The sequence below is a fragment of the Morchella sextelata genome, assembly GCF_020137385.1.
Source record: "Morchella sextelata strain SCLS chromosome Unknown scls_8, whole genome shotgun sequence".
Lineage (NCBI taxonomy): Eukaryota > Fungi > Ascomycota > Pezizomycetes > Pezizales > Morchellaceae > Morchella > Morchella sextelata.
In genome coordinates this window covers 707350-729098 of record NW_025408623.1, presented here as the reverse complement: position 1 = coordinate 729098, position 21749 = coordinate 707350, and the positions used below count along the sequence as shown (strand labels likewise).

Sequence of the window (21749 nt, the reverse complement as noted above, 5' to 3'; positions counted from 1 at the left end):
TTACTCTCAACGTCTCGTTGTCTCAGAATAAATTCCGAGACCACCATCGTCAGTCTTGATAAGAGGTTTCGAAATCTCACGATAGACATGACATCTATTCTGACACCGCCATTACCATCACGTCATTCTCTGGAATTGAAAAATCCATGGCACCCAAGTCTCACAGTATATATCTCAAAGTGTGAATTGCATATTTGGTGAATGTCAGAGCCCAATAAAAGGAAAGTGGTTGTATTCGACACATTGAAGCCAATAAGCATTGCGAATAGGCCAGGCTCCGGCTTGATGACACCAGTCATTTGTGGGGGTTAGTGGTTTGTTCTGTTCTCGTGACAGAGAGATTGGCTGAATGGCTTATGTAGCCCTGAGGGATTGATCTAGAAGGAGGCTGGTGAAGTTATAATCGGGACTACATGTAGCCACCTGCCGTGATCCCTACATGTAGTCTAGCTACCTCTTTCTTTTTCCTAGCGCCTTCTCAAGCCAGAGCAGCAACATAATTATGTGAAGTAGATGATTAAAGATATCATATCACTGGCAGCTTCTCTTGAGTGGATACGAGAATGTCCACGAGACAATGTATGTACTGCCTCCGGCCTTTTGCCTGGAAGCAGACTAAAGCACATCGAGGCAGGATGGCGCATTGAATTTCTGCTTTGCGAGTTAGAATAGGAATACAAAAACATAGAGAAAATCTTTCTCGCTGTAATATGGGTAACTAGCCAAAATAGGCTTTTTTTTTCTTTAGTCAGGGCAGTACTTATCATTTTCTGATGCAGTGGAACAGGTTTTTCAGATAACGCGAACTCATGAGGGGTTTGGCTGCGTTATGTCTAGTTACAACAAAGCTTTGTAGTACTAGGCACATCATATGTAGTTTGAGATGTAGGTGTGGTGATTGTAGCATATCTAGCTCTGCAGGTTGGTGGTTATGTGTTGTTGTTTCATCAAACCTACTTCCTAGCTACATGTAGTCCGGCCGATGTCTCTCCATCAGGGTCCTGATGACATCATCAATTATTCTTATTATCTAATCCAACTGCCATGTATTATGTATTAGCACGCAAGAGCTCTGTAGAGCTTTCAAATCGTCCCCCGTTTCTGCGTTGAGAGACTCGGCATCCCGAAAAACTCAAAGGGAACGAGCTCCTTGCTTGGGAAGGTCAACATAACGACACCTCGAGAAACTCAGCTCCTCTTAAGGTTTGAATCTTAGGCCTTACAAATCTCTCGTGAGGATTACGAAAATTAAGGTTAGTAGTGCCGTCCGTCTTGGGATTGTTACAACATCCCAAAGCGGCACTGCGAAGCAAGGGTGAGGTAAATATCTGTTCATGATAATGTCAAGAAACTCAGCTTTCTATAAAATCGAAATCTATGCCTAAGCGTACAATTTTGTCAAGCTACATGATGCTCTAATACTTCAGGGAAATTTAAAATTCAAGGTCTAAAGGAGTCGTGGTTCGCTTATCTAAGCTGTATTGATTAGGGTCCAGGCCCTATGCCAGTCCCCATCCCACACTAGCTGAAAGTGCCAAGACCGACCGTAGCCCACAATCGCTGCCGCACAACTCAATTAACCAAATTGCAGCCCAGCAAACAGCAACACCCGCACGACAACCTCCATCACAGCCAACGCCGCCCTGACTTCTGCCCGCACGAAGTCTTTATAATCTACGAAACGAGAGGTAAGACAATCTCTTATCTCCCGCGGAATCTTGAGTTTGGAGCGATTTTTTGCCCCACTATGGTTGGGGGGGTATCGATGAAAATTCGATATCAGAAAATATCAAATTTGGATATAAGAATGGGGATAGGGTCTATACTTTGCATGGGATAGGCTGACGGCGAGGAAATGATGTAGGAACGACTATAAAACATGGCTGTTGGAAAGAACAAGAGGCTTTCGAAGGGAAAGAAGGGTCTTAAGAAGAAGGCCCAAGACCCCTTCACCCGTAAGGACTGGTACAGTGTCAAGGTGAGCTTGATTCCATAGCTCGAATCTGGCATGGTGTTTTCAATTCTGACCCTTCTTTCTACTTCAGGCACCTTCAACTTTCCAGATCAGAGAGTGAGACTTCCACCTCCCTGCAGCACGTGAATCCCCGGGAATATATATAGTGGAATGGAGATATGCATGGGTGTTGGATTAGGGCTGACAAGGGCCTCCGGGAAACAGTGTTGGAAAGACCCTCGTCAACCGTACCACCGGTTTGAAGAACGCCAACGATGCCCTTAAGGGACGTATCTTCGAGGTCTCCCTCGCCGATCTCCAGAAGGACGAGGACCACGCGTTCCGCAAGGTCAAGTTGAGGGTTGATGAGGTTCAGGGCAAGAACTGCCTTACAAACTTCCACGGACTCGACTTCACCTCCGACAAGCTCCGTTCCCTTGTCCGCAAGTGGCAAACTTTGATCGAGGCCAACATCACCGTTAAGACCACCGATGACTACCTCCTCCGCCTGTTCGCCATTGCCTTCACCAAGAGGCGACCAAACCAGATCAAGAAGACTACCTACGCTCAGTCTTCCCAGATCCGTGCCATCCGCAAGAAGATGGTTGAGATCATCCAGCGCGAGGCCGCCAGCTGCACTTTGTCGCAGCTGACCGCTAAGCTCATCCCTGAGGTTATCGGACGTGAGATTGAGAAGGCTACCACCGGAATCTACCCTCTACAGAACGTTTGTACCCATCTCTCCATCGATTCTGCCCTATCGGCTGCCTGCAGCCGATGGAAATGATAATATTGCATAAATATGCGTATGTGCTTATATGTACTGACGATCTGCTGCAGGTCCACATCCGCAAGGTCAAGCTCCTCAAGTCCCCCAAATTCGATCTCGGTGCTCTTTTGTCTCTGCACGGAGAGTCGACATCGGATGAGTCTGGCCAGAAGGTTGAGCGTGAGTTCAAGGAGACCGTTTTGGAGGAAGTGTAAATGGAGAAAAAATTTATATACTGAAACGGATTTCGGGGTGTTTTTTTTTTCCTTCCTTCCTCTTTGTTACTGAATAAAAAAAGTTTGGGTTCATCTCTAAGATAAGGAGTAATACTCAATAAATCAGCAAAGTTCTCCGTGGGCAACAAGACAACAGTAGAATCGGGTTGAAAATGTGTAACTACGAACACGACGCTGACTTATTTTTTCGACGAGCCTTGTTCTTGATGGTTATATGGTGTCCGTTATTTTTCATTTTTATCGTCTGATTTCTTTTCTTTTTCATTTCCTATTTGTTTTCAACTTTTTTTTTTCTGTTTCGATCCAAAGGAAGGATGCTCTAGTTGCGGGTATGCATGGCCTAAATACAGTTTCTTCGTTTCTAGAGTGGACCCGAGAGTAGATGCCATTTCTGTGCTGTAGTCCGTGTTTCTGAATATCACATTAGCTGTGGTAGAGAGTGGCTGTGAGAGTGGTGAGAGCTGGTGATCACGATTCTCAGTGTGTGCACTGAGGTGCGGTCGCGTGGACCGTCGCTGACCGAAGGGTGTCGAGTCATGTGGTTGATATCATGTCCGCGAAGCCTTTGTCGCGCGCGCGCGTGTGTGCGGTGGTAGGTGTTGAGTAGGTAATGTAAGCACAGTGTATGTGTTGTGGGTGCGTCGTCGTCTTGACTACATGTAGACTTGATATCTGCGCTGACGATCCCTTGGTTGTTGAGTCGTTTATTTGCCTGCCGCAACTCGTTCACGGCAATTCTCGATTTGACGTAGCTATTGGCCTGTTGGAGATTTCAAGTTTCTGTTTCTCGCGAAACGGTTGGGAGGTTCACTTGTGCAGTGTTGCTCAACAATGCTCAGCGCCCTCTCTTCTACTCACGCAACAAGAGAAAAGAAACTATTGGCCATTTAAAGTTAAAAGATTTCTACTGGCGGCACCGGAAACCCTGTTGGAGTATCTTTTGTTGTGTGATATATTTGGGTGGAGGTGTCTAGAGGCAGTGTGAATCCTGTATGTAGCCTAATCCTTGTCCCGCTTCAAACCGTAACGATGAAATTCGCAATATCATCCCCTAACCCTAGTCTCGAGTTGGAGCTCGTGAGGTTCCTTTGGTGGTTAGTCGGCTTCGGGTGTTTGAGCAGTACCTAAAAGGTACATTTCAACTCACCTTAATATTTCAGGGCATCGCTAGCTTCAGTGCCTGCTTTTATAAATTTATTTATTAGATTCACTTTGTCATTTATTTGTCATCAATCTTTAGCTAAATATCATCCATCCGAAATTGCAATTGTCACTCATGAGAAAGACAAGAGTTGCTTGTTTTATCTTGCGTGTGAAAGAAGAGCTGTACCCAAGGCTTATAGAATTACATCACGGTGTATCACTTGATCAAATTTTATAGTTGCGCAGCTACATGTATCCATGCAAAACGAATGCTGTCATTGGACAAGCAAGGACAGCAGCACTGGCCACCGGCCTTAACCACCCCATGAACAACGTCGTCTTCTCTACCTCTAAGACTCTGACAAGCTACTGACGTCGTCGCTCACTATTGTTTGAGCCTCTTCCTTATCATCATCTCACCGTGAAATTACTGTGCACATTACTACTGCCCTTAAGTTCCCGTCTTCTAGAAAACCTGCATTCTGTAGAAGGGTCCCTACATCCACCATACCTGGCCCCCCCAAGAATCTACCCCAAATATCTCCCCACCACAGACAGACACGGACAGACACACAAACGCAAGCATAGATCGCACACCACACCACTAACATACATCCTACATCATACATCGACACACATACTACAATAGCCTTACATAGAAGTTCCTCAGTGGTCACCACATCATGTCTTCAGACGCTCCAACCATCAAGCTGTACGTTTAAAACCTACCCCTCTCGGATCGGGATAATATTTCAGCTTTCTCGGCCTTTTCTTTCTTTCTCTATCATCCATTGCTTCTTCCCACGCTGACCGTCACAGATTGCTTATAGGTCCGAGCAACTCGGGAAAGACGGCGCTGTTGCTCCGATATGTCGACGATATATTCGATACCGACACCGCAACAGCCACGATAGGCGTTGATTTTAAGGTTTGTTTTTCCCACCTTCGCCTCTCAGCTTGCTGCAGGGATTCATACGCAACCGATCAGCTCCGATATCACTCCTGCAGATCGGTGGGAAAACAAAATATTGAGAAGAAATTGCCGGGAAATAAATCAAGGGAAAATAGTCACATATGATGTTAAGATCTTGTCTGACGAAGCTCGGATGTAGGTCAAGAGAGTCTCGGTCAAAGGAAAACCACATAGGTTGCTTCTATTCGATACTGCAGGTCAAGGTAACTATCCATCACCCTTCCGGTCCCTTACTTCAAATCATCTGGAGCTTCAACTGTCTATTCGGCGGTCTGTGGTACCAAATATTGATGGGCGAGATTTCTAGAACGTTTCCGTACCTTGACAAGTTCATATTACCGCAATGCGCAAGGCGTAATATTGGTATATGATGTGTCCAATCGGGAGAGCTTCCTGTCGATGGATCATTGGTTTGGAGAGGCAGAGACATATGCTTCGCCGGGCGTCATAAAATGCTTGGTATGTGCTCTATTGGTGGACCGGGGGCGGAGATATCAACAGCTTAAAAATGAGGGTGTTCTGGAATAAAAATGCTGACATTACCATTTTCCAGGTCGGGTCTAAAATTGACCGAACAGGCTCGAGAGCTGTCAGGCGCGAGGAGGGCGAAGCCTTAGCCAAAAAGTACGGTGCAACTTTCTATGAGTCGTCATCAAAGACACGCGAGAACATTCGGGAGCCATTCATCACTACGGTTGACAGGATTGTCGAGACACCACATTTGATGGATCCGGCGCTTATGGGCAAGAGGGACGGGACTGTTGCTTTGGGACATAGTAGGAATGAGCCAGAGGTCGTTGAGACCGGTTGTGCTTGTTAAATTCTCTGAGAATGGAGATTATGGAGTTGCTTAGTTGTCATATACCTTCCTTTCGATTATTTCTTTCTTCCTCTCTTTCGGGTTTGCAGGTGCTTGGGTGTTTAGGCTGGTAAACAAGGGTCATACTCATTGGTATTCATTCGGTCTTTTTTTCCCTACTTTTTCGTACATCTACGATTTCCTTTTTTTGCTTATTATCTCGGTATATGGAAATTTCCTACGCGGGTGATAGATCATGAAGCGATATATTTACGGGCTGTAATTAATAGTTATGCCTCTTAGAAGTTTCTATGATATACAGATATATGAATAACGAAATATGTTTAAAATTTACTCCTTTTCTAGTGACTTCTACTATATTGGCAATGATTAAATTATCTGTTCTTAAAAAACTTTCTATAAATAGTTCACTCCGAGTTCTGCAGGAATTCAACAACGGCTGTATCAATGATCAGTAAGTAAACTCTATGAAGAATGCTCACAAGGAGAAAGCATACCTTCTTTGAACTCAATTGGCTTCTCTGAAATAACCCAATGTCCGGCATCTATATCTTTCAATCTAAATAGTGGAAAGAATCTGCCAATGATCGGGATATGCTCATCGGGGACATAGTGACTTTTGGTACCCCTGACAAACAGGGCCCGTCCCTCAAACCGATCCTTCTCGGGCGTAAATGGGAAATCTCCAATCTCGTCTAACGCACTGCCGAGAATCTTGATTGGTACCCTGAACTTTAGATATGGAGATCCCTCCTCGCGTGTCAAGTTCGTGAGCAAAAACTGCCGGATCCCAAGGTTCGGCTCGTACTCGGAGAGAATCTTGTCAGCCTCGGATTGCTTCGTGAGCTTCGACTCCTCGATCTGACGCATGGCGCGGATGTATGTGCCAAACGAGGAGTGTAGGGTTGAGGAGACGGGGGCGTTGTCAACGACTACGAGGTCGCGCACGAGCGAGGGACTGCGGAGGGAAACTGCCATGGCCGTTTTGGCGCCCCTGGATGGTTGTTAGAATTGGCGGGAGGAGGGTAGGAAGGAAGGGTTTACGGACATGGAATGACCGAGAAGAGTGGTTTCTGGGCCGAGTTTCTTGTCGACAAGAAAGTGCTCGACATCTTCGGCCATGGCTATGTAGTCGTGGCGTTTGTGGTGGGGGCTATCGCCATGGTTTCGGAGGTCCTGAATATTTTGGGTTGTTAGTTGAGAGGTCCTGTGATGTGTAGTGATAATCTGTGAAGCAAATTAAAAGAAACATACAACTGCATAAACAGGCCTGTTCAAATCCCGTGCAAGCGCTCTAATGGTCATCAACATATAAATTAGCATTTTAATATATAAATAAAAGATTCTGAAGAAGCCAATGATCTTTATTCCCGATTCGGAACATATGGGAGTCTTTGAAGTCCGTTTTTCGGCTGTTATTTGGAAGGATTTCGGGTTCTTACTTACTGATCGTGCGGTTATTCTGCTTCGACCCGAAGAGACCGTGCATCACCACAATCGGCGCATCATTCTTTGGAGCTGTCGAGTCGGTAGGTTCATAAAGATGATATGCGAGTGGAACTACTTCCTTGACCGAGGAAAAATTACGCTGAGAAAGTGCGCGGATAGGGCTTGCACCCGAGCGAGCGCATCGTGAAAACAAAGCGGTCACAGCCATCTTTCTTGTCCAAGAATATCGAAACTTGGGGAGAGTGTGAGTACTGAATATTTCAGACAACCGTCAAGATTTTTTTTTGATAGGGCCGTCGCGGCTCAACAGGGGCAGCCACATGCCGCCCCTAGCCCCACTAAGACCCTGCGACAACATCACGGCGTATTTCTGATCATTCGCAGGGGTACAACTTAAAGCAGCCCCCTTCCATCCAACCCTCCAAATCCCCCCATCCCCGTCGCCGCCGCCCTCTCCCGAGCACCAAAGTCTCACTCGTTATCTGTGATCACCTTGCCTACCCTACGCAAACACACGAACGCCATGGTTATCAATCCCACACAACTCGCCCAGACAACCCGCGCGTGTTGGTACCCGTTCCGCTTTTATCCCTACGAAGAACCAGTTTGCTAATCTCGGTGGTGATGCGGGTATAGCTGTTAACTGGCAGGATGCGTCGAGGCGGGCCATTCTCTCGTACAGAGCATGGCAGCGATCCGTAGGTCTCCCTCATGATGCCATTTTTTCTTCCGCCTAGGTCGAGATTCATGGAAGCTGGTGCTGATTTTTGGTGGGGTGATAAGGCGCCGGAAATCGTAAGGACATATGCTCTCAATGTCCCACTCTCTGCCGTGCGCGCGAAGATCAGACAGGAGTTTGAGCGCCACAGATATGTGCAGCAGCTGCCGGTTGCGGACATGCTGATTACAAAGAGCAATATGGAGTACCAGGAGACGCTGAACTACTGGAAACAGATTCCCCACATCATGAAGTGAGTTCAATTTTCTTGCGGGGAACCGGGAAGGGGGGGAATTGTGTAGGAGTATGATCACTGATTGAGTTGGCGGTATAGGTACTTTAGAGTGGAGGAAGACCCCAAGGCCAGGGTCTCATCGAACTTTATGAACAACTTCTTGGAGGTACGGGAATCTGGATCATTGACTCTGAATTTGTCAATCATGACGCGTACTAACATCTTCCTTTTCTTTTTAAAGGGCCGCAACTAGAACATGTATGCACAGTTGAAGTGCCTTGTCCATATCTTGCTTCTAATGTCATTTCAATTTTCCAATTCCTGCGAGTAAATATCCTACTAAAGATCAAAGAGAAGAACAACCTCCCAAATAAGAAAAGAAAAAGAACCAGTCCTATATACGCCAATTTATCGTGGAAAAAGATAAGGAAAAGAAACGACTTTTGGTACAACTCCTGGTCTAGTGATAATATTTTTATTTATCCTCGTGCTTACCGTGGGCGTCTTTTGCGGCTGTAAAGGCTTCGGTGACATGATCGCAGAGATCAGAGAGGTCATCAAAGCCCTTCAGCAGGACATCGTAAGGCTTTGTGGTTTCCCAGTATTCAGCTGCAGTTCCAATTAGTTAGATTAAGAGCAAGAACGGCATCGAGTATTAAGGCGATCGGCGACAGTGGTACGTACGATAGATCTGTATCCGGATATTCATCTTCTCCTCGGAAGGATGCGGTATCGAGTACCCACAGAACTCAACCTCGGGGCTATAGTCTCCGAGTCAGTACCCGGTTAAAAAACAAAACCAAAAGCTGTTGTAAAAAAATCACATACTTTTTCATGATAATGTATCGTAAGGCGTTGCCAAGGGTATGGTCCTCACCCTTAATCTCGAATGAAGCCGAGCCTTCCTCCGCTCCGGGGAGCTATTCTGCAGTGTTAGCAGACATAGCCCCCAAGGTGAAATCTCGACAGCACAAGGCACTTACGGTTGTGATTCGCAGATCATTGAACATCGATTCCTCCTCGACAAGTGGCTCGTCATTGTCGATTTCACTCAGATCTTCCATCGGTGTGTCCTCTGCAGGTGCAGATTGCGGGTACTCTGATTGGGAAGCCATTGTGCTTGCGTTGTTTTGTGGAGTGATTTTTCCGTTGTACGAGTTGCCTGCGAGTTCTGTGGATCTCTAAAATTTCGAGGTGAAACAAGCATGGGACGGGTAATCGTGCATGATGGTTACCCGTCCAGAAAACCCTGGGCGGCAGATATCCCTGTACAAACCCTAACCCACGAAATATTCTGCAACCTCGTCGCCAATTTTATCAAATCCGGGGTCGGTGAAGTTTTCTGATCGATTCAAAGAAGCACGCTGGAGGAAAAGGAACGATTTGGAGGAATTTCCCCGCAGTACAAGTCATATCATAGCTACGTAGGAGGCTTTGTTAAAGCTACCTATGATTTCAACTGCTCACATGTAATAAGCAAAATGTTACACGCAAACTCCGAAGTGGAATACGGGTGTAACCTTGACAACCACCACTGTGACAACCTTTAAGCGTGCTGACTTGGTCATGGAATCAGGGAATGATATCGAATGCATGTTTCATTTTTTGTTTCTGTTGTGGTTGTTACCTACATGTATTTATCTATTCTATTGCCACGCGAAGGGGCTTCTGTCTGCTAGCGTAGGTATCTCCCCTCACCAACACGTTAGGGATGTGCCGAGTGAAATTGAGGGTTGACGCGCTCGTCGGCGCCGACTCAGCGCTAAGTTTTTTTTGATTTTTTTTCCCTCGTCCTCTCTTTTGTCTTGGAATTTTTTTGGTGTTTGCAGTCGGGGACGATTAATAATGGTTGATACGGTCTTCGTGCCGTCCGACAATCCCCGCCCAAAAACCCCTGGGCGGGGAATTCGGCTGCATTGGCTCGCCGGTGATCGACGGTTAAGAGCATGTTTATGGCTAGCTGGAAGCGAGATCCCAATCCACTGGCTTGACTTTAAGGGGTAGGTAGAGGAGTTTGGGTTATCGATAAGGTTGGGCCCGATACCGAGGCTTTGAGCCTCATGTCTATCTTGCCTAGAGAGTGAAACGGCAGCACCGGACCCGGGGTAAGGGGGTTCTGCAGCCAATGGTGGTACGTTTATTCTGGGCAACGTGGCCAAGATTTGCTTGATTTAAGCATTTGTGGGAGGTGAGTGAATCGATGGCCAGCACATCAAAGGTGTCGAGATTCCGATATAGTGGTTCGCATAACCTTTCACCCGGGGAGAAAGAGTAAATCCCCGTTTTTGGTAACACTGCCACTGGCACTGGGGGGGACTTCTTTTGTGATACACTGGGATCATCAGCATTCAACGTCGGGGAAAGCTGCACTAAGTCATGGAGGGTGTGTGTGCGTGCGTGTGCTTTTGGCATAACATGAATTGAATTAAAAGGTGAGGTGCTGATAAAGTATCGTTTATCTGATTGATGAAACTCTCCATCGTCCGTGGGCGTATGGATCTGTAATGATGTAGGGAGTTGAAGGCATGTGTGTAGTGGATGTTCGGGAAGGAAGCCTTAGCGTTGAAACCACATGGCCTTCCAGAAAGTCCAAAAACACGCCACCATCTGACATCCATCGTGAAATCCGGCATGTCTCCTGCGTGCGTTGAAGTGAGTGCCTACCGTAGTAGATTCACGGCTCTGGTGCCCGCCCTGCCTTTTGTGCAAAAACAGAAACAGCCTCCCGCCCAAGAAAGTACTCCCCCACACCCCTTTCGGCAGCTTAGACTATTGTGGTCTTCCCGGAGATGCAACATCACCTTCATTCTTCGATTGCCAGTTATATAGCTCCTGTGATACAAACCGAAGGTCCCAGACCAGGACCAGGGAAAGACCAAGGAGTGTAGGTACATTGTTAACAGTGGTATGGCATGTACACATTCCTGTGTGAACTGATCTGTAGTCAGGTTCCAGTGTTTGTCTCCCGGGAACCTTCCGTATTGAGAGTAGCAGATTATGTAACTTATCATTTTTTGTACGCCCTGTTCAGCCCAAAAACCAATGGCTGAAAAGAACGAACGAAAAGAGGCACATGCCCAGAACTCCACAGTTCCACCATATACGAGAGAGGGAACAGTAACAGAGAAACGATCTTCGATCTTGCGCGTGTGGTTGCTATTCACGGTATTTACTGTAAGCTCTCCGAAGGATAAACTTTATGACGTCCGAACTTTGTGGATAGCTGAGAGCTGCTGCTGTGAGATACCTAGATTACTGTGGCCCTATCAAATTACTGTGGGCCTCTGAACCTTTCATTCTATTGACGGCATCTACATAGTAAGCTGTCCGCAAAGCCCTCAAAGACACAAACCCTTGCTAAATATCGGAAACACCAGGAGAAGGAAAGACGAGGGAGAAAAAAAAAAGAAAAGGAAAAAGAAAAAAACACCAACGACAAGCAGCAGCAGCGAGCCACAAAGGCAACCTACAGAAACCACCAACCCAACAGAAACCCACACTCTGCCCCCCATACCCGCCGCCAACTCTCCCTACTAGGTTGGGCTTCTGCTTCTGCTCATGCCGCAGCAGCCTCAAAAGTCACTACCTCCTAAGGATTCAAGAAGTGTCCTGACTGGATTCCACTGTGCATTGCTGCTACACACCTAGAAAAATAAATAAAATAATACCGCTCCAGAACACGCAATACGACCAGCTCTCCACATTAAATTGACAGTGCCTTTCGGGGAAATACACAGGCGAGTACCAACGCCTCGGGATTCGCTTTTGTAAAGAGAGTTGTTGGTTGTGCCGGAAACCGAGTCTTGGTGCAACAACGACGTTCTCGCTGTCAAGTCAGTCAGTCAAGTCCCTTTCCTTTAGTTTCCTAGGCCTCCACTCTCGGATCTTTACCCCCCATGAAATACACTGAAACACCCGCCTTCAAATACCCACTGTGATGATATTGAGCGTGATATCCTTATAAACAAGCTAAATGTATTTACATGATATGCCGCCTAGGTTTCCCGTTGATTCGTTGTCTTGGGGTGAACACGCTGCTTCTCTTTCCACGCCCCCTCAGGCACCCCTCACTACCACACGGCATACAACCACGATGGCAGTTACTTGCGATAATACAGCAGAACGCAGCGGTGCTGCTTCATTTACAGATTTCGTACACGCGGGCTCGAAATGCGATCATCAAGTCCAGCTATTCGAATCTGAAGAGCAACTATACAAAATCATATCAAGCTTCATTGTGCCCACGACCAGGAGCGACGATGCAGTAGTCATTCTTGCCGGAAAGAATCGTATTGAAACGCTTGAAGCATGCTTTAGAGAGCAGCATGTCAACACGGACCGGATGAAGCATCAGCAGCAACTAGTGTTTGTAGATGCTGGGATTCTTGCCGACACTGTTGTTCCCAATGGCATGTTTGAGTCAGAGAAGATGGAGGAGTTTCTGCGCGATCTTTTTGGAAGGGTTCAGAAGAACTACCGGAGAGTTTTTGTATATGGAGAGTTAGTGAATATATTGTGCGAACGCGGCTTGCACACGGCCGCGCTGGAATTGGAACAGCTGTGGTCACGGTTTGTTGCCGGAAGAGAGATCACCCTCCTTTGTGGTTACGACCTAAACAACTTCAAGGATAGTGGTCTCGAAAACGTCTTTGAGCGTATATGTCGACTACATACACACATAAAGCCCGCCGAAAATTTCAATGGACCAATAGAAACACCTGAACAGCAGAACCTCATAATTGCCTCTCTACAACAGAGAGCCAAAGCTCTCGAAAACGAGGTCATCCGCCACCGGGCCGCAGAAACCACATTGCAAGGAGCTTTAAGTCTTTTATCTGCTCGGACTAGCGAAACTGTTGGTCGAGAGCGTGATGGATACTTAGCACTTTTGTCGATGCTCCCAGTTGGTGTCTGTGGCACAAATTCTGGTGAAGGCAATCTTAAATACTTCATCAATCAGCGTTTCTGCGATATTTCCGGCCTTTCTGAAGACACTATACGTGACGGCGGCTGGATCAATGCCATACATCAAGCAGACCGCGAACAAGTCGCCGCGAGCCTGCGCGCTGTCAAGAACGGCGAGGATGCATTCGCTCGATGCGAGTATCGGTTCGTGCATCCAGATAATACAATTCGCTGGGTTGCGTGCGAGGCCGTCGCAAACGACAGTGGATATTTGCAAACTGTTTTCGATATTACAGAGTTCAAGATGCTGGAGAAGGAGCGGCTAGATACTATGAAAGCAGCAGAGGAGCACCAACGGATGCGCGCCGCGGAAGCCGAAAGACACCGCCAAAACCGCGAGCAATTCGTTGATTCTCTTTGTCACGAGCTTCGAAATCCCCTTGGTGGAATATTTGGGAATGTAGAACTTCTCAAGATGGGCCTCGAAACACGGCGTTCAGTATTAGAAAAACCCTTCGTCTCACCGGAAGATTTGCTTCTTCTCCGGGAACAGCTTCTCCTCGACGAAGAGTCACTCGACGCGATTTCTACCTGTGCAGTGCACCAACAAACCGTGACGGATGATGTTCTCAACCTTTCAAAACTAGAACTTGGCAAAGTGGTGCTAAAGAAAATCAGCTTTGATCTTAAGAGCACTATTTCTTCTGTGTTAAAGATGTTTGAGGTTCAGGCTCAGCGAAAAGGCATTGAACTGCGCGCCTCCATGCCCATCTCTGACTCCGTCATTACAGCAGACCCACATAGGCTTTCACAGATCATCATAAACCTCATTGCCAATGCTCTCAAATTTACAGATAAAGGCAGCATCACTCTCATGTTTGATATAGTTGAACGTACACTGGAGAATACCCTTTTTCGGATAACTGTTTCAGATACCGGTGTTGGATTGACATTGGACGAAAAAGCAGTCCTTTTTGATCGGTTCTCACAGCCATCCTCAACTAACTATTCGGAGGTTGGAGGCACAGGTCTTGGACTTCACATTAGCAAGAATCTCGTGGAATTGATGGGCGGTGAAATACTTGTGGACAGCAGAAAGGGGCAGGGTTCGAAATTCACGTTCACTTTTAGATGTGAGGAGGATCGGAGTGGGGGAAATTCTTTCAGCTTATCAAAATCGAGTCCGAAGAGCTACAAAGACTCGATATCAGTTATGGCCTCAGCCCAGACTCAAGCAATCATACCTTCTGTTATCCCCCGTCCAATAAATCACATCCTTATCGTCGAGGACAACCATATCAACCAGCGTCTCATCACCAGACTGCTATCATCCGAAGGGTTTGCTTGCACGGTAGCCTCCAATGGACAAGAGGCCCTCGACCTTCTCGAAAGCCTATCTAGAAGCAGATCACCGATAGATCTTGTCCTCATGGATATTCAAATGCCCGTGATGGGAGGGATTCCCGCAACACTTGAAATCCGCCGTCGAGAAAAGCATTCGCCTACTACTTACACCCCTTGCTCACGTATTCCCATCATTGGGCTCTCTGGAAATGTCCGTGAGAACCATGTCCTGAACGCGCTGGAGAGCGGGATGGATGATTACCTTATCAAACCTGTTAGAAAAGTGGACATCATGACCGCTATCCAGAGGTTTGGGGATGATGTTGATATGGATGAACGACCTATCCCCAATGGGACAAAGCGAGCACGATAAACTGTTTATTTATGTATGGGATGTCTTTCCTGCTTGAATTCTGAGCTCTGCTCAATCTATCAACTTAGTGATTACACTTGGCTTACTTGGATTTGATCTTCAGTGAGCCGAGCATAAGACGTCCCCTTTATGCTCAAGTACTATTATTTCTGCATTTATGGATATTAGGGCGCACACTAGAGTTGGGGTGAGAGAGGGCCATGTTTGTATGAATCTGAAGTTGTGGCGGTTTACTTGCGGTTGGATACATACATGGAATGGAGTCTAGGATAAGCTTGGGAATTTTGCTTTTTTTTCCTCTCCTTTTTTCTACTTTTATTTTTGCAAGTTTAAGGGGTCCTTTTTTATTTCTTGTAAATACTTTAGCGCGTATAAGGGGTTGTGGTAATGTTTGTAAATACCTGGTCTGCTTTTATTTTTGCTTTCAACTTTTCGGTTTTTGTTTTTCCACGTCAAATATCATCTCGGGCTGGTTTTTAGGCCGCTTATTTCATTAATAATTCTTTCGTAATGTTGCTTTCAGAGATTTTAATGTTTTCTTCCGTTTATTTTCTTGTGAATGCATTAATTAAGGGGGCATTCGGTATTTTAATGTTGTCCGGGCACGTAATTACTCCGCAGTGTTGGTACATGGTTTGATAATTGTTTTTCGCGTTTCCAAGCTCTTGCAAACATCAATTGGTCAGGGCGCGCATCGTAATTGGCCAGAAACAAAAAGCCACAACTGTGCAACACCACCACTAGAATCGCAGCATCACAGATGTTTCACTCAATCACAACCTCGCACTCCACCAACTCTCGGGTCCTGCTGCCTATCGAAATTCTCAACGATGGTAGGGTTGGCCGAGTGACAAGCTATGAAACACGTCAGTGCGGGTTTTGAAAGAAAGTAAAGAAGGTTCGGGAGAAAACGGGGTTCTGGATATCGTGGGCAGCAATGGTTTGTGTTTGCCGCGGATGGGATTGGTTAGGTGTTGGACTCTCGGGGCGATGGTCTTGGGTTGTGAACTCCACACATAGAGGTTTGGGAACAGCATGTGCCACTGAGAGGTCTTGGGCAGGATTTACTACAAATGGACTTCCACGGCTATTTTTGTTGTAAATTTTGTTAAAATACCCTGCCGGTTGTGGGGACTTTTACTTATATCTTGGATTACTGAGGGCAGCATTCGGGATTAGTAGGGGATGAGTGATCGCCTGTGAATATCGACACAGCTACATGACTATGTACATGTACTTGATATCCCACGGGATATACGTACAGCACACAGGGTCAGTTACGCTGGCGGATATTTTATTGCGCGAACAGTATGATTGTTAGGGTTGAATGGAGTCCGGTGAGGTATATTACCGTATATACATGTTGATACATTCAACAAATTGTATTAATATTGATGACACCGCGAAAGAGTGGGGTTTGAAGGTGCATGGGGTTGCCAGATATGCAGAGGCCTTGATTTTCATCTCTTAAAACCGTACTCCTTAAATCCCGGAGAGATAGTAATTTGAGGACTACAGACGAGATTGTAAATCTTTTGAATGAATATGGTGCTAGGAATAACGAGATGATTAATGGAGTAATGGTGACAAGCTTACCACATTAATCACAGGAGGAAGATAAGCTAAAGGAGGAGGGTGGTTGTACCAAAAAGAAGAGCGCTTGGCAGACCTAAACTGGACGAGGGAATAAGTTTTCTGGATATTCAGAACCATGAAGGCTGCACACTTTCTTTGTGTAACGACGAAGAGGAGAAGAGGAAAAGAAAAAGATTGTTGAATAGAGTGAGGATCGAACTCACGCGGGTTGCCCCACTAGCACCTGAAGCTAGCGCCATAACCACTCGGCCATCTATCCAGATGTTCCGCTTGTTAAAAGTTTCTACAATATTGAAATAATTAAAACCATAGGTTTCTTGAGTTGAGAATACTTTATTAGCCGATACGTATACTTACTCAATCTCCCTATAATTTTGTGAAATATGAAGTATTGACTTTCTTGCTCCCTTCACACTTCGGTTGAGTCCTTCTTATTCTGATCTGTGCACTCTTATTTTGGGGTGGTCTAGAAATACTCAAACTAATGCCTAAGATTTGCTGATCAACACTACAGGAGTACTACTGTATCTCTTTTGGGCCAGAAAGCATCCTAGTACTTAATCAAAATACCACTGGGGTTAAATACGTGAGGAAATAAGATTCTTTGCATCCCCACGTGGGCACTTCGGCACTAGGTATGATAGAGTTGACTCGAGTGATGGTTCGTGAACATGTCCGGTGAAAAAGAGTCCGAGCATTCTTTAACTTGGAAATAATCCTTTCAATGAAGACAGATCCAAGTAAAGTCAACACTGAAACGGAACAAGGTATATCTAGTTGCCGACTGCGGTTTCGGCTTCAACGCAATTTAAGCCGATGATCGGTTTTTCGGCCCGGTACTGACTTCTTAGCGCAACGTGTTCAAAACTCGCAAGCTCGATGAGTCGAGAGACAGATAAAGCTTTCTGGAATAGTCTACCTTGAAGTATTCTCGATTGATACCTGTATCCATGGGAATCTGGGACTTTATCTTGATGGCCGGTGCATGGACAAAGAGATGGGGAGCTATGGGTATATAATACGCTAGGATACTACAGCTAGCCGTCAATAGAGGTTTATTCAAAACGAAAGGAGCTCGGAGCTGGGACTGATGAAACCTGCCTCTTCTTTCTTCTACTCAAGTACGTGCTCTCCTCTCGAAACATAAGTGGCGATCTTCCTTGTACTCAACTGGATACAACCATGGTACACAGATGGGGCCTTGGGACCGTTTGACGGAGGTGCTCGTAAGTAAGTAATATACGAAGGCCTTGTAGATACAAGTAATTAATAAAAGAAGTGGGATGTGTATCGTCTACCTCATATAATAAGCTTCCAGAAGCCATGTACCTACGCGGCTTGTTTCTGATCTGTCCTTACCTCCCCACAAATACTTAAGGAACTGAGACCTCCTTGGACCTCGGCCGCACTTGTATCATTGGTCCTCAGCCCCGCCTAAAAGAAAACATTCCCGCTCATCTCATACCGATGCGCCGTTTATCGGCAATTATTTTTCCTCTCGATTTGATTGGCCAGGCCAGGTTCCCTTTTTATGGTCAATGTGCCAGCTAGAACAAGATTGTTTTGTCCATGACGCCAGTAGCTAAAACAGTGTTTCTATTAGGGTTAGGGTTGCTATCTGCGTTGGATTTTGCCGGGTGTCTTTCTGCTCATCCGGTTGTTAAGCTGCCAATTTTTCGTTGGCCACAAGGGGACGGCGGTGGTGAGCTTGAAATCGAGCAACAAAAAATCCAACGAGCGATCTCTTTGTCTTCATACTTTTTACCGCCATTTCCAGTTCCAAGAAAGGGTGGAAGGACGAAGGAAAAGAAGGGGTTCACCATGTTCGGACGATACGCCATCATCGCCGTCTCTGCTGCGCTGCTAGGACTCCCGCAGCTCATTTCTGGAGCTGTGTCCGGTGGGGAGGTGCCGGCACCAACTTGCAAGGCAGTTTCAGTGAATTACATCACACATTCTCTTCCACAGCAATGTTTACGGACATCGTGGGCTCCACAGACCGTCACGGTTACAGCTACAGTGTCTGGTAGTGGAGGTGAAGGACTCTCGGGGGTGAAGCCAACGACAACAACGGTAACGACGGTAGCAACGACCACGAGAGTCTCATCGAAAGGCTTGAGTTTTGGAAAACCAAATACTAATATTGAAAAATCTCACGCATCTATCACAACAGCTTCTACCGCAATTAATCAATCGGTACCACCATCGTCAGCTATAGCTCCGGTGAGCTCCACGCCTGTTCCAATCGAGCAACTGCCGAAAGAATCAGATTCAGATGATTCACCCCTTGATACGGCAAATTTCCTCTCCTTCGAGGAATGGAGGGCCCAAAACCTCGCAAAAGCTGGTCAATCGACCGAGAACTTCGAGTACCGCGTGCGAGAACCACGAAACGATCCACGGACGATCAACAATGCCCTAGATGCTCTTGGTGAAGATGCCGAAATTGAGCTAGATTTTGGATTTGATTCAGTTCCCGAGTACCGAATTGGCCGAGCCGAGAGAGCTGCTACTCCGGCACCCGCACATACGGAAGCCCTTGGAGGATACTCTAGGTCCAAAGATGCGGGAAAGACTTGCAAGGAGCGATTCAACTATGCATCTTTTGACTGTGCTGCTACAGTTCATAAAACGAATCCAGGAAGTAAGGGTGCTACAGCAATTCTTGTAGAGAATAAAGACAACTACATGCGGAACAAATGTGGCCAAGAAAATAAATTCTTTGTCGTGGAGTTGTGTGAGGATATTCTTGTGGACACGGTTGTCCTTGCCAACTTTGAATTTTTCTCTTCGATGTTCCGGACCTTCCGAGTTTCTGTTAGTGATCGATACCCCGTTAAACAGAATGGATGGAAGGACCTTGGCACATTTGAAGCAAGAAATACGAGACAAGTCCAGGCGTTCCTGATCGAGAACCCATTGATTTGGGCACGTTATCTTCGCGTGGAATTGTTGACTCACTATGGAAACGAGTTTTACTGCCCAGTGAGCTTGTTGAGGGTGCACGGGACAACTATGATGGAGGAGTTTAAACATCAAGAAGAACTCTCGAGGGGCGAAATTGAGGACGATGTGAGAGAGGATGTGGTTCCGGAAGCCGTAGCAGTGGGTATTCAGGATATTTCTATCACACCGGCGCCGACGGAGGCAGAGAAGCCAATAGAAAGTTATTTGGAGTATACAACGACGGACTTGGATGAAACTTCGGCGGAGATCTATGAGCCAAATCAAGATTCCGCTAAGAGGAACTTGATTGATACTCCACCGCCAGTATGTACGTCGAGGGCCTTCTATGATGTCTACATTTTCGATCCCCCTCGACTACCTGTATGCGGGGCAATTCACACGCCTTCAACCACCTTGCGAACCGTCAGGGCTCACTCCGAGCCCGAGACTTTGATAAACGCGGGATCTATTTCTACAGCGAGCTCGAAGACAGTTCAATCGGCGCTCCAAGCAAGTACCAAAGAACATATCGCAGCTGCCCCCTCTGTTCAGAGTCTACCACAACGGGATACTGCTCCTACTGCTATCAAATCTCAAGCGGTTTCGGTCACGCAAGAGGTGAAGAACAACCATCCCCAACAACAATACCATGCCTCCCCTCCGCCGTCGCCCCCGAGTCCTCCACATGCGATCCCTACAACCCAGGAAAGTTTCTTCAAGACAGTCCACAAAAGGCTTCAGTTGCTTGAGCAAAACGCCACTCTTTCGCTCCAATATATTGAGGATCAGTCGAGGATTCTGCGGGATGCGTTTATGAAAGTCGAAAAGCGTCAGATGGAGAAGACAGCACACTTCATTCAACAGTTGAACACAACTTTTCTAACAGAGCTGCTACTTTATGTATGTCAATTTCCATTAATCGAATTATCGCTGCAGGTTTGGTATTAACGAAATATGTTCAAATAGAAGCAACAATATGACCAACTCTGGCAATCAACAGTAATAGCCCTCGAATCCCAACGCGAGCAATCAGAACGAGAAATGATTGCTGTCTCCACCCGTCTCACCATCCTCGCGGACGAGATGATATTTCAAAAACGAATGTATCAAATTCAATCTGTGCTCCTGCTCATCACCATCGGTGTTGTTATATTCTCCCGAAACGGAAACCTTGATACACCTCTCCTACAACACATGAGGACCCGCAGTACCCTGCGTATGCTCGACACCCCCCCATCTAGCCCGCTTCCGGGTGTCACTATAAGTAGGGCAATGTCTCACCGCCACCATAAAAGTGATGATTCCATCACATCTCCAACATTCGAACTTTCGCCCCCTTCCCCGGATGATTACATGTCGCCTATAGAAAGTAGTGAGTCCATGCCAAGTGGCACACAAAGCTCACCAGCAACACCTAGTGGAACACGCCCTCGCCGTAGCTGGGGACACCAGTTTGGACCGAAGTTGAGAGTCGAGAGCAAAGGCCGCAGATGGCAGAGGTTACCAAGTCCGCTAGGTAGTGCCGTGGGTGAGGACTACGACATAAAGAGCCCGGAGGACGAGGAATACGAAAGGACTATGGAGTTAGATGGAGAGACAGGGTTACAGACTCCGGAACCGAGCCCGGAACCGGAGCCAGAGCGATCTTCGGCTCAAGAATTAACACCGGAAACGAGTTCAAGTGGGAGCTCATCCTCATAATGTGAGTCACGAGCGTTTTAGCACGTTCTCAGAGGCGGTCGTCTGATTTTACTACTTTCTTTTATGTGTTTACGCACTTTGCGGATTTACCTAATACCTGGTGTTGGTGCGCATGCTTTTGGCGTTTATCTTTCTTTTCGTATATACCTACTCTGTTTGAGTATTAGAGTGAAAAAAAAGTGTGGGTCTATTTAACGCATAATAATTCTTGGGAAAACTGGAGTATGAGGAGTTTAAAATTATTTTTCTATGTTAATCTAAGATGGGGATTTAAAACGGGGGCGCTAGGGGAGGGGTGAAGATGTCATAATCACATATGTGTTTTTTCAGTTTGTTTATTTGTCCCGGAATAATATGATGTCGGTTATCGATCTATCTCGCATGAAAAGGATATTGACGAATGATTTTCCGACAAGTTGCGAAATCCCTAGATTGATAGGTTTTGAGTTGAATAAAAAGGGACGAGTGAATTTACCGTTGGCAGCTGGTGCGAACAGCAGTACTTGCATTTACCTACATGTGCTTCATGCCGGCCTTGGGGTGTCGAGGGCCTGGCTAGCTAGTCCTAATCGCATTATTTTATGAAG

At 46.4% G+C, this 21749-nt stretch overlaps 8 protein-coding genes across 8 annotated transcripts; 5 read left to right on the top strand and 3 right to left on the bottom strand.

The window, feature by feature from the left end:
- Nucleotides 1–1879: 1879 nt before the first annotated feature.
- H6S33_012411 (uncharacterized protein) lies at nt 1880–2938 on the top strand (the record flags this gene model as incomplete). The annotated part of the gene is made up of 4 exons (XM_044843758.1): nt 1880–1978; nt 2046–2071; nt 2180–2681; nt 2795–2938. 4 exons carry the CDS (start codon nt 1880–1882, stop codon nt 2936–2938), a joined length of 771 nt encoding a protein of 256 aa, XP_044695060.1.
- A 1847-nt stretch (nt 2939–4785) lies between these two features.
- Nucleotides 4786–5895, top strand: H6S33_012410 (uncharacterized protein; the record flags this gene model as incomplete). The annotated part of the gene is made up of 5 exons (XM_044843757.1): nt 4786–4814; nt 4922–5030; nt 5215–5278; nt 5383–5534; nt 5629–5895. 5 exons carry the CDS (start codon nt 4786–4788, stop codon nt 5893–5895), a joined length of 621 nt encoding a protein of 206 aa, XP_044695059.1.
- A 407-nt stretch (nt 5896–6302) lies between these two features.
- Nucleotides 6303–7552, bottom strand: H6S33_012409 (uncharacterized protein; the record flags this gene model as incomplete). Its single annotated transcript, XM_044843756.1, has 5 exons — nt 6303–6334; nt 6393–6889; nt 6944–7071; nt 7150–7189; nt 7338–7552. The coding sequence occupies 5 exons, from the start codon at nt 7550–7552 to the stop codon at nt 6303–6305; spliced, it is 912 nt and encodes a 303-aa protein (XP_044695058.1).
- Nucleotides 7553–8091: 539 nt separating this feature from the next.
- On the top strand, nt 8092–8550 carry H6S33_012408 (uncharacterized protein; the record flags this gene model as incomplete). Its single annotated transcript, XM_044843755.1, has 3 exons — nt 8092–8315; nt 8397–8463; nt 8539–8550. 3 exons carry the CDS (start codon nt 8092–8094, stop codon nt 8548–8550), a joined length of 303 nt encoding a protein of 100 aa, XP_044695057.1.
- A 222-nt stretch (nt 8551–8772) lies between these two features.
- Nucleotides 8773–9412, bottom strand: H6S33_012407 (uncharacterized protein; the record flags this gene model as incomplete). Its single annotated transcript, XM_044843754.1, has 4 exons — nt 8773–8906; nt 8982–9058; nt 9126–9217; nt 9281–9412. 4 exons carry the CDS (start codon nt 9410–9412, stop codon nt 8773–8775), a joined length of 435 nt encoding a protein of 144 aa, XP_044695056.1.
- Nucleotides 9413–12390: 2978 nt separating this feature from the next.
- H6S33_012406 (uncharacterized protein) lies at nt 12391–14919 on the top strand (the record flags this gene model as incomplete). Its single annotated transcript, XM_044843753.1, has 1 exon — nt 12391–14919. One exon carries the CDS (start codon nt 12391–12393, stop codon nt 14917–14919), a length of 2529 nt encoding a protein of 842 aa, XP_044695055.1.
- A 1482-nt stretch (nt 14920–16401) lies between these two features.
- Nucleotides 16402–17213, bottom strand: H6S33_012405 (uncharacterized protein; the record flags this gene model as incomplete). Its single annotated transcript, XM_044843752.1, has 5 exons — nt 16402–16431; nt 16516–16614; nt 16719–16798; nt 16873–16881; nt 17102–17213. The coding sequence occupies 5 exons, from the start codon at nt 17211–17213 to the stop codon at nt 16402–16404; spliced, it is 330 nt and encodes a 109-aa protein (XP_044695054.1).
- Nucleotides 17214–18084: 871 nt separating this feature from the next.
- H6S33_012404 (uncharacterized protein) lies at nt 18085–21162 on the top strand (the record flags this gene model as incomplete). The annotated part of the gene is made up of 2 exons (XM_044843751.1): nt 18085–20361; nt 20428–21162. 2 exons carry the CDS (start codon nt 18085–18087, stop codon nt 21160–21162), a joined length of 3012 nt encoding a protein of 1003 aa, XP_044695053.1.
- Nucleotides 21163–21749: the final 587 nt, after the last annotated feature.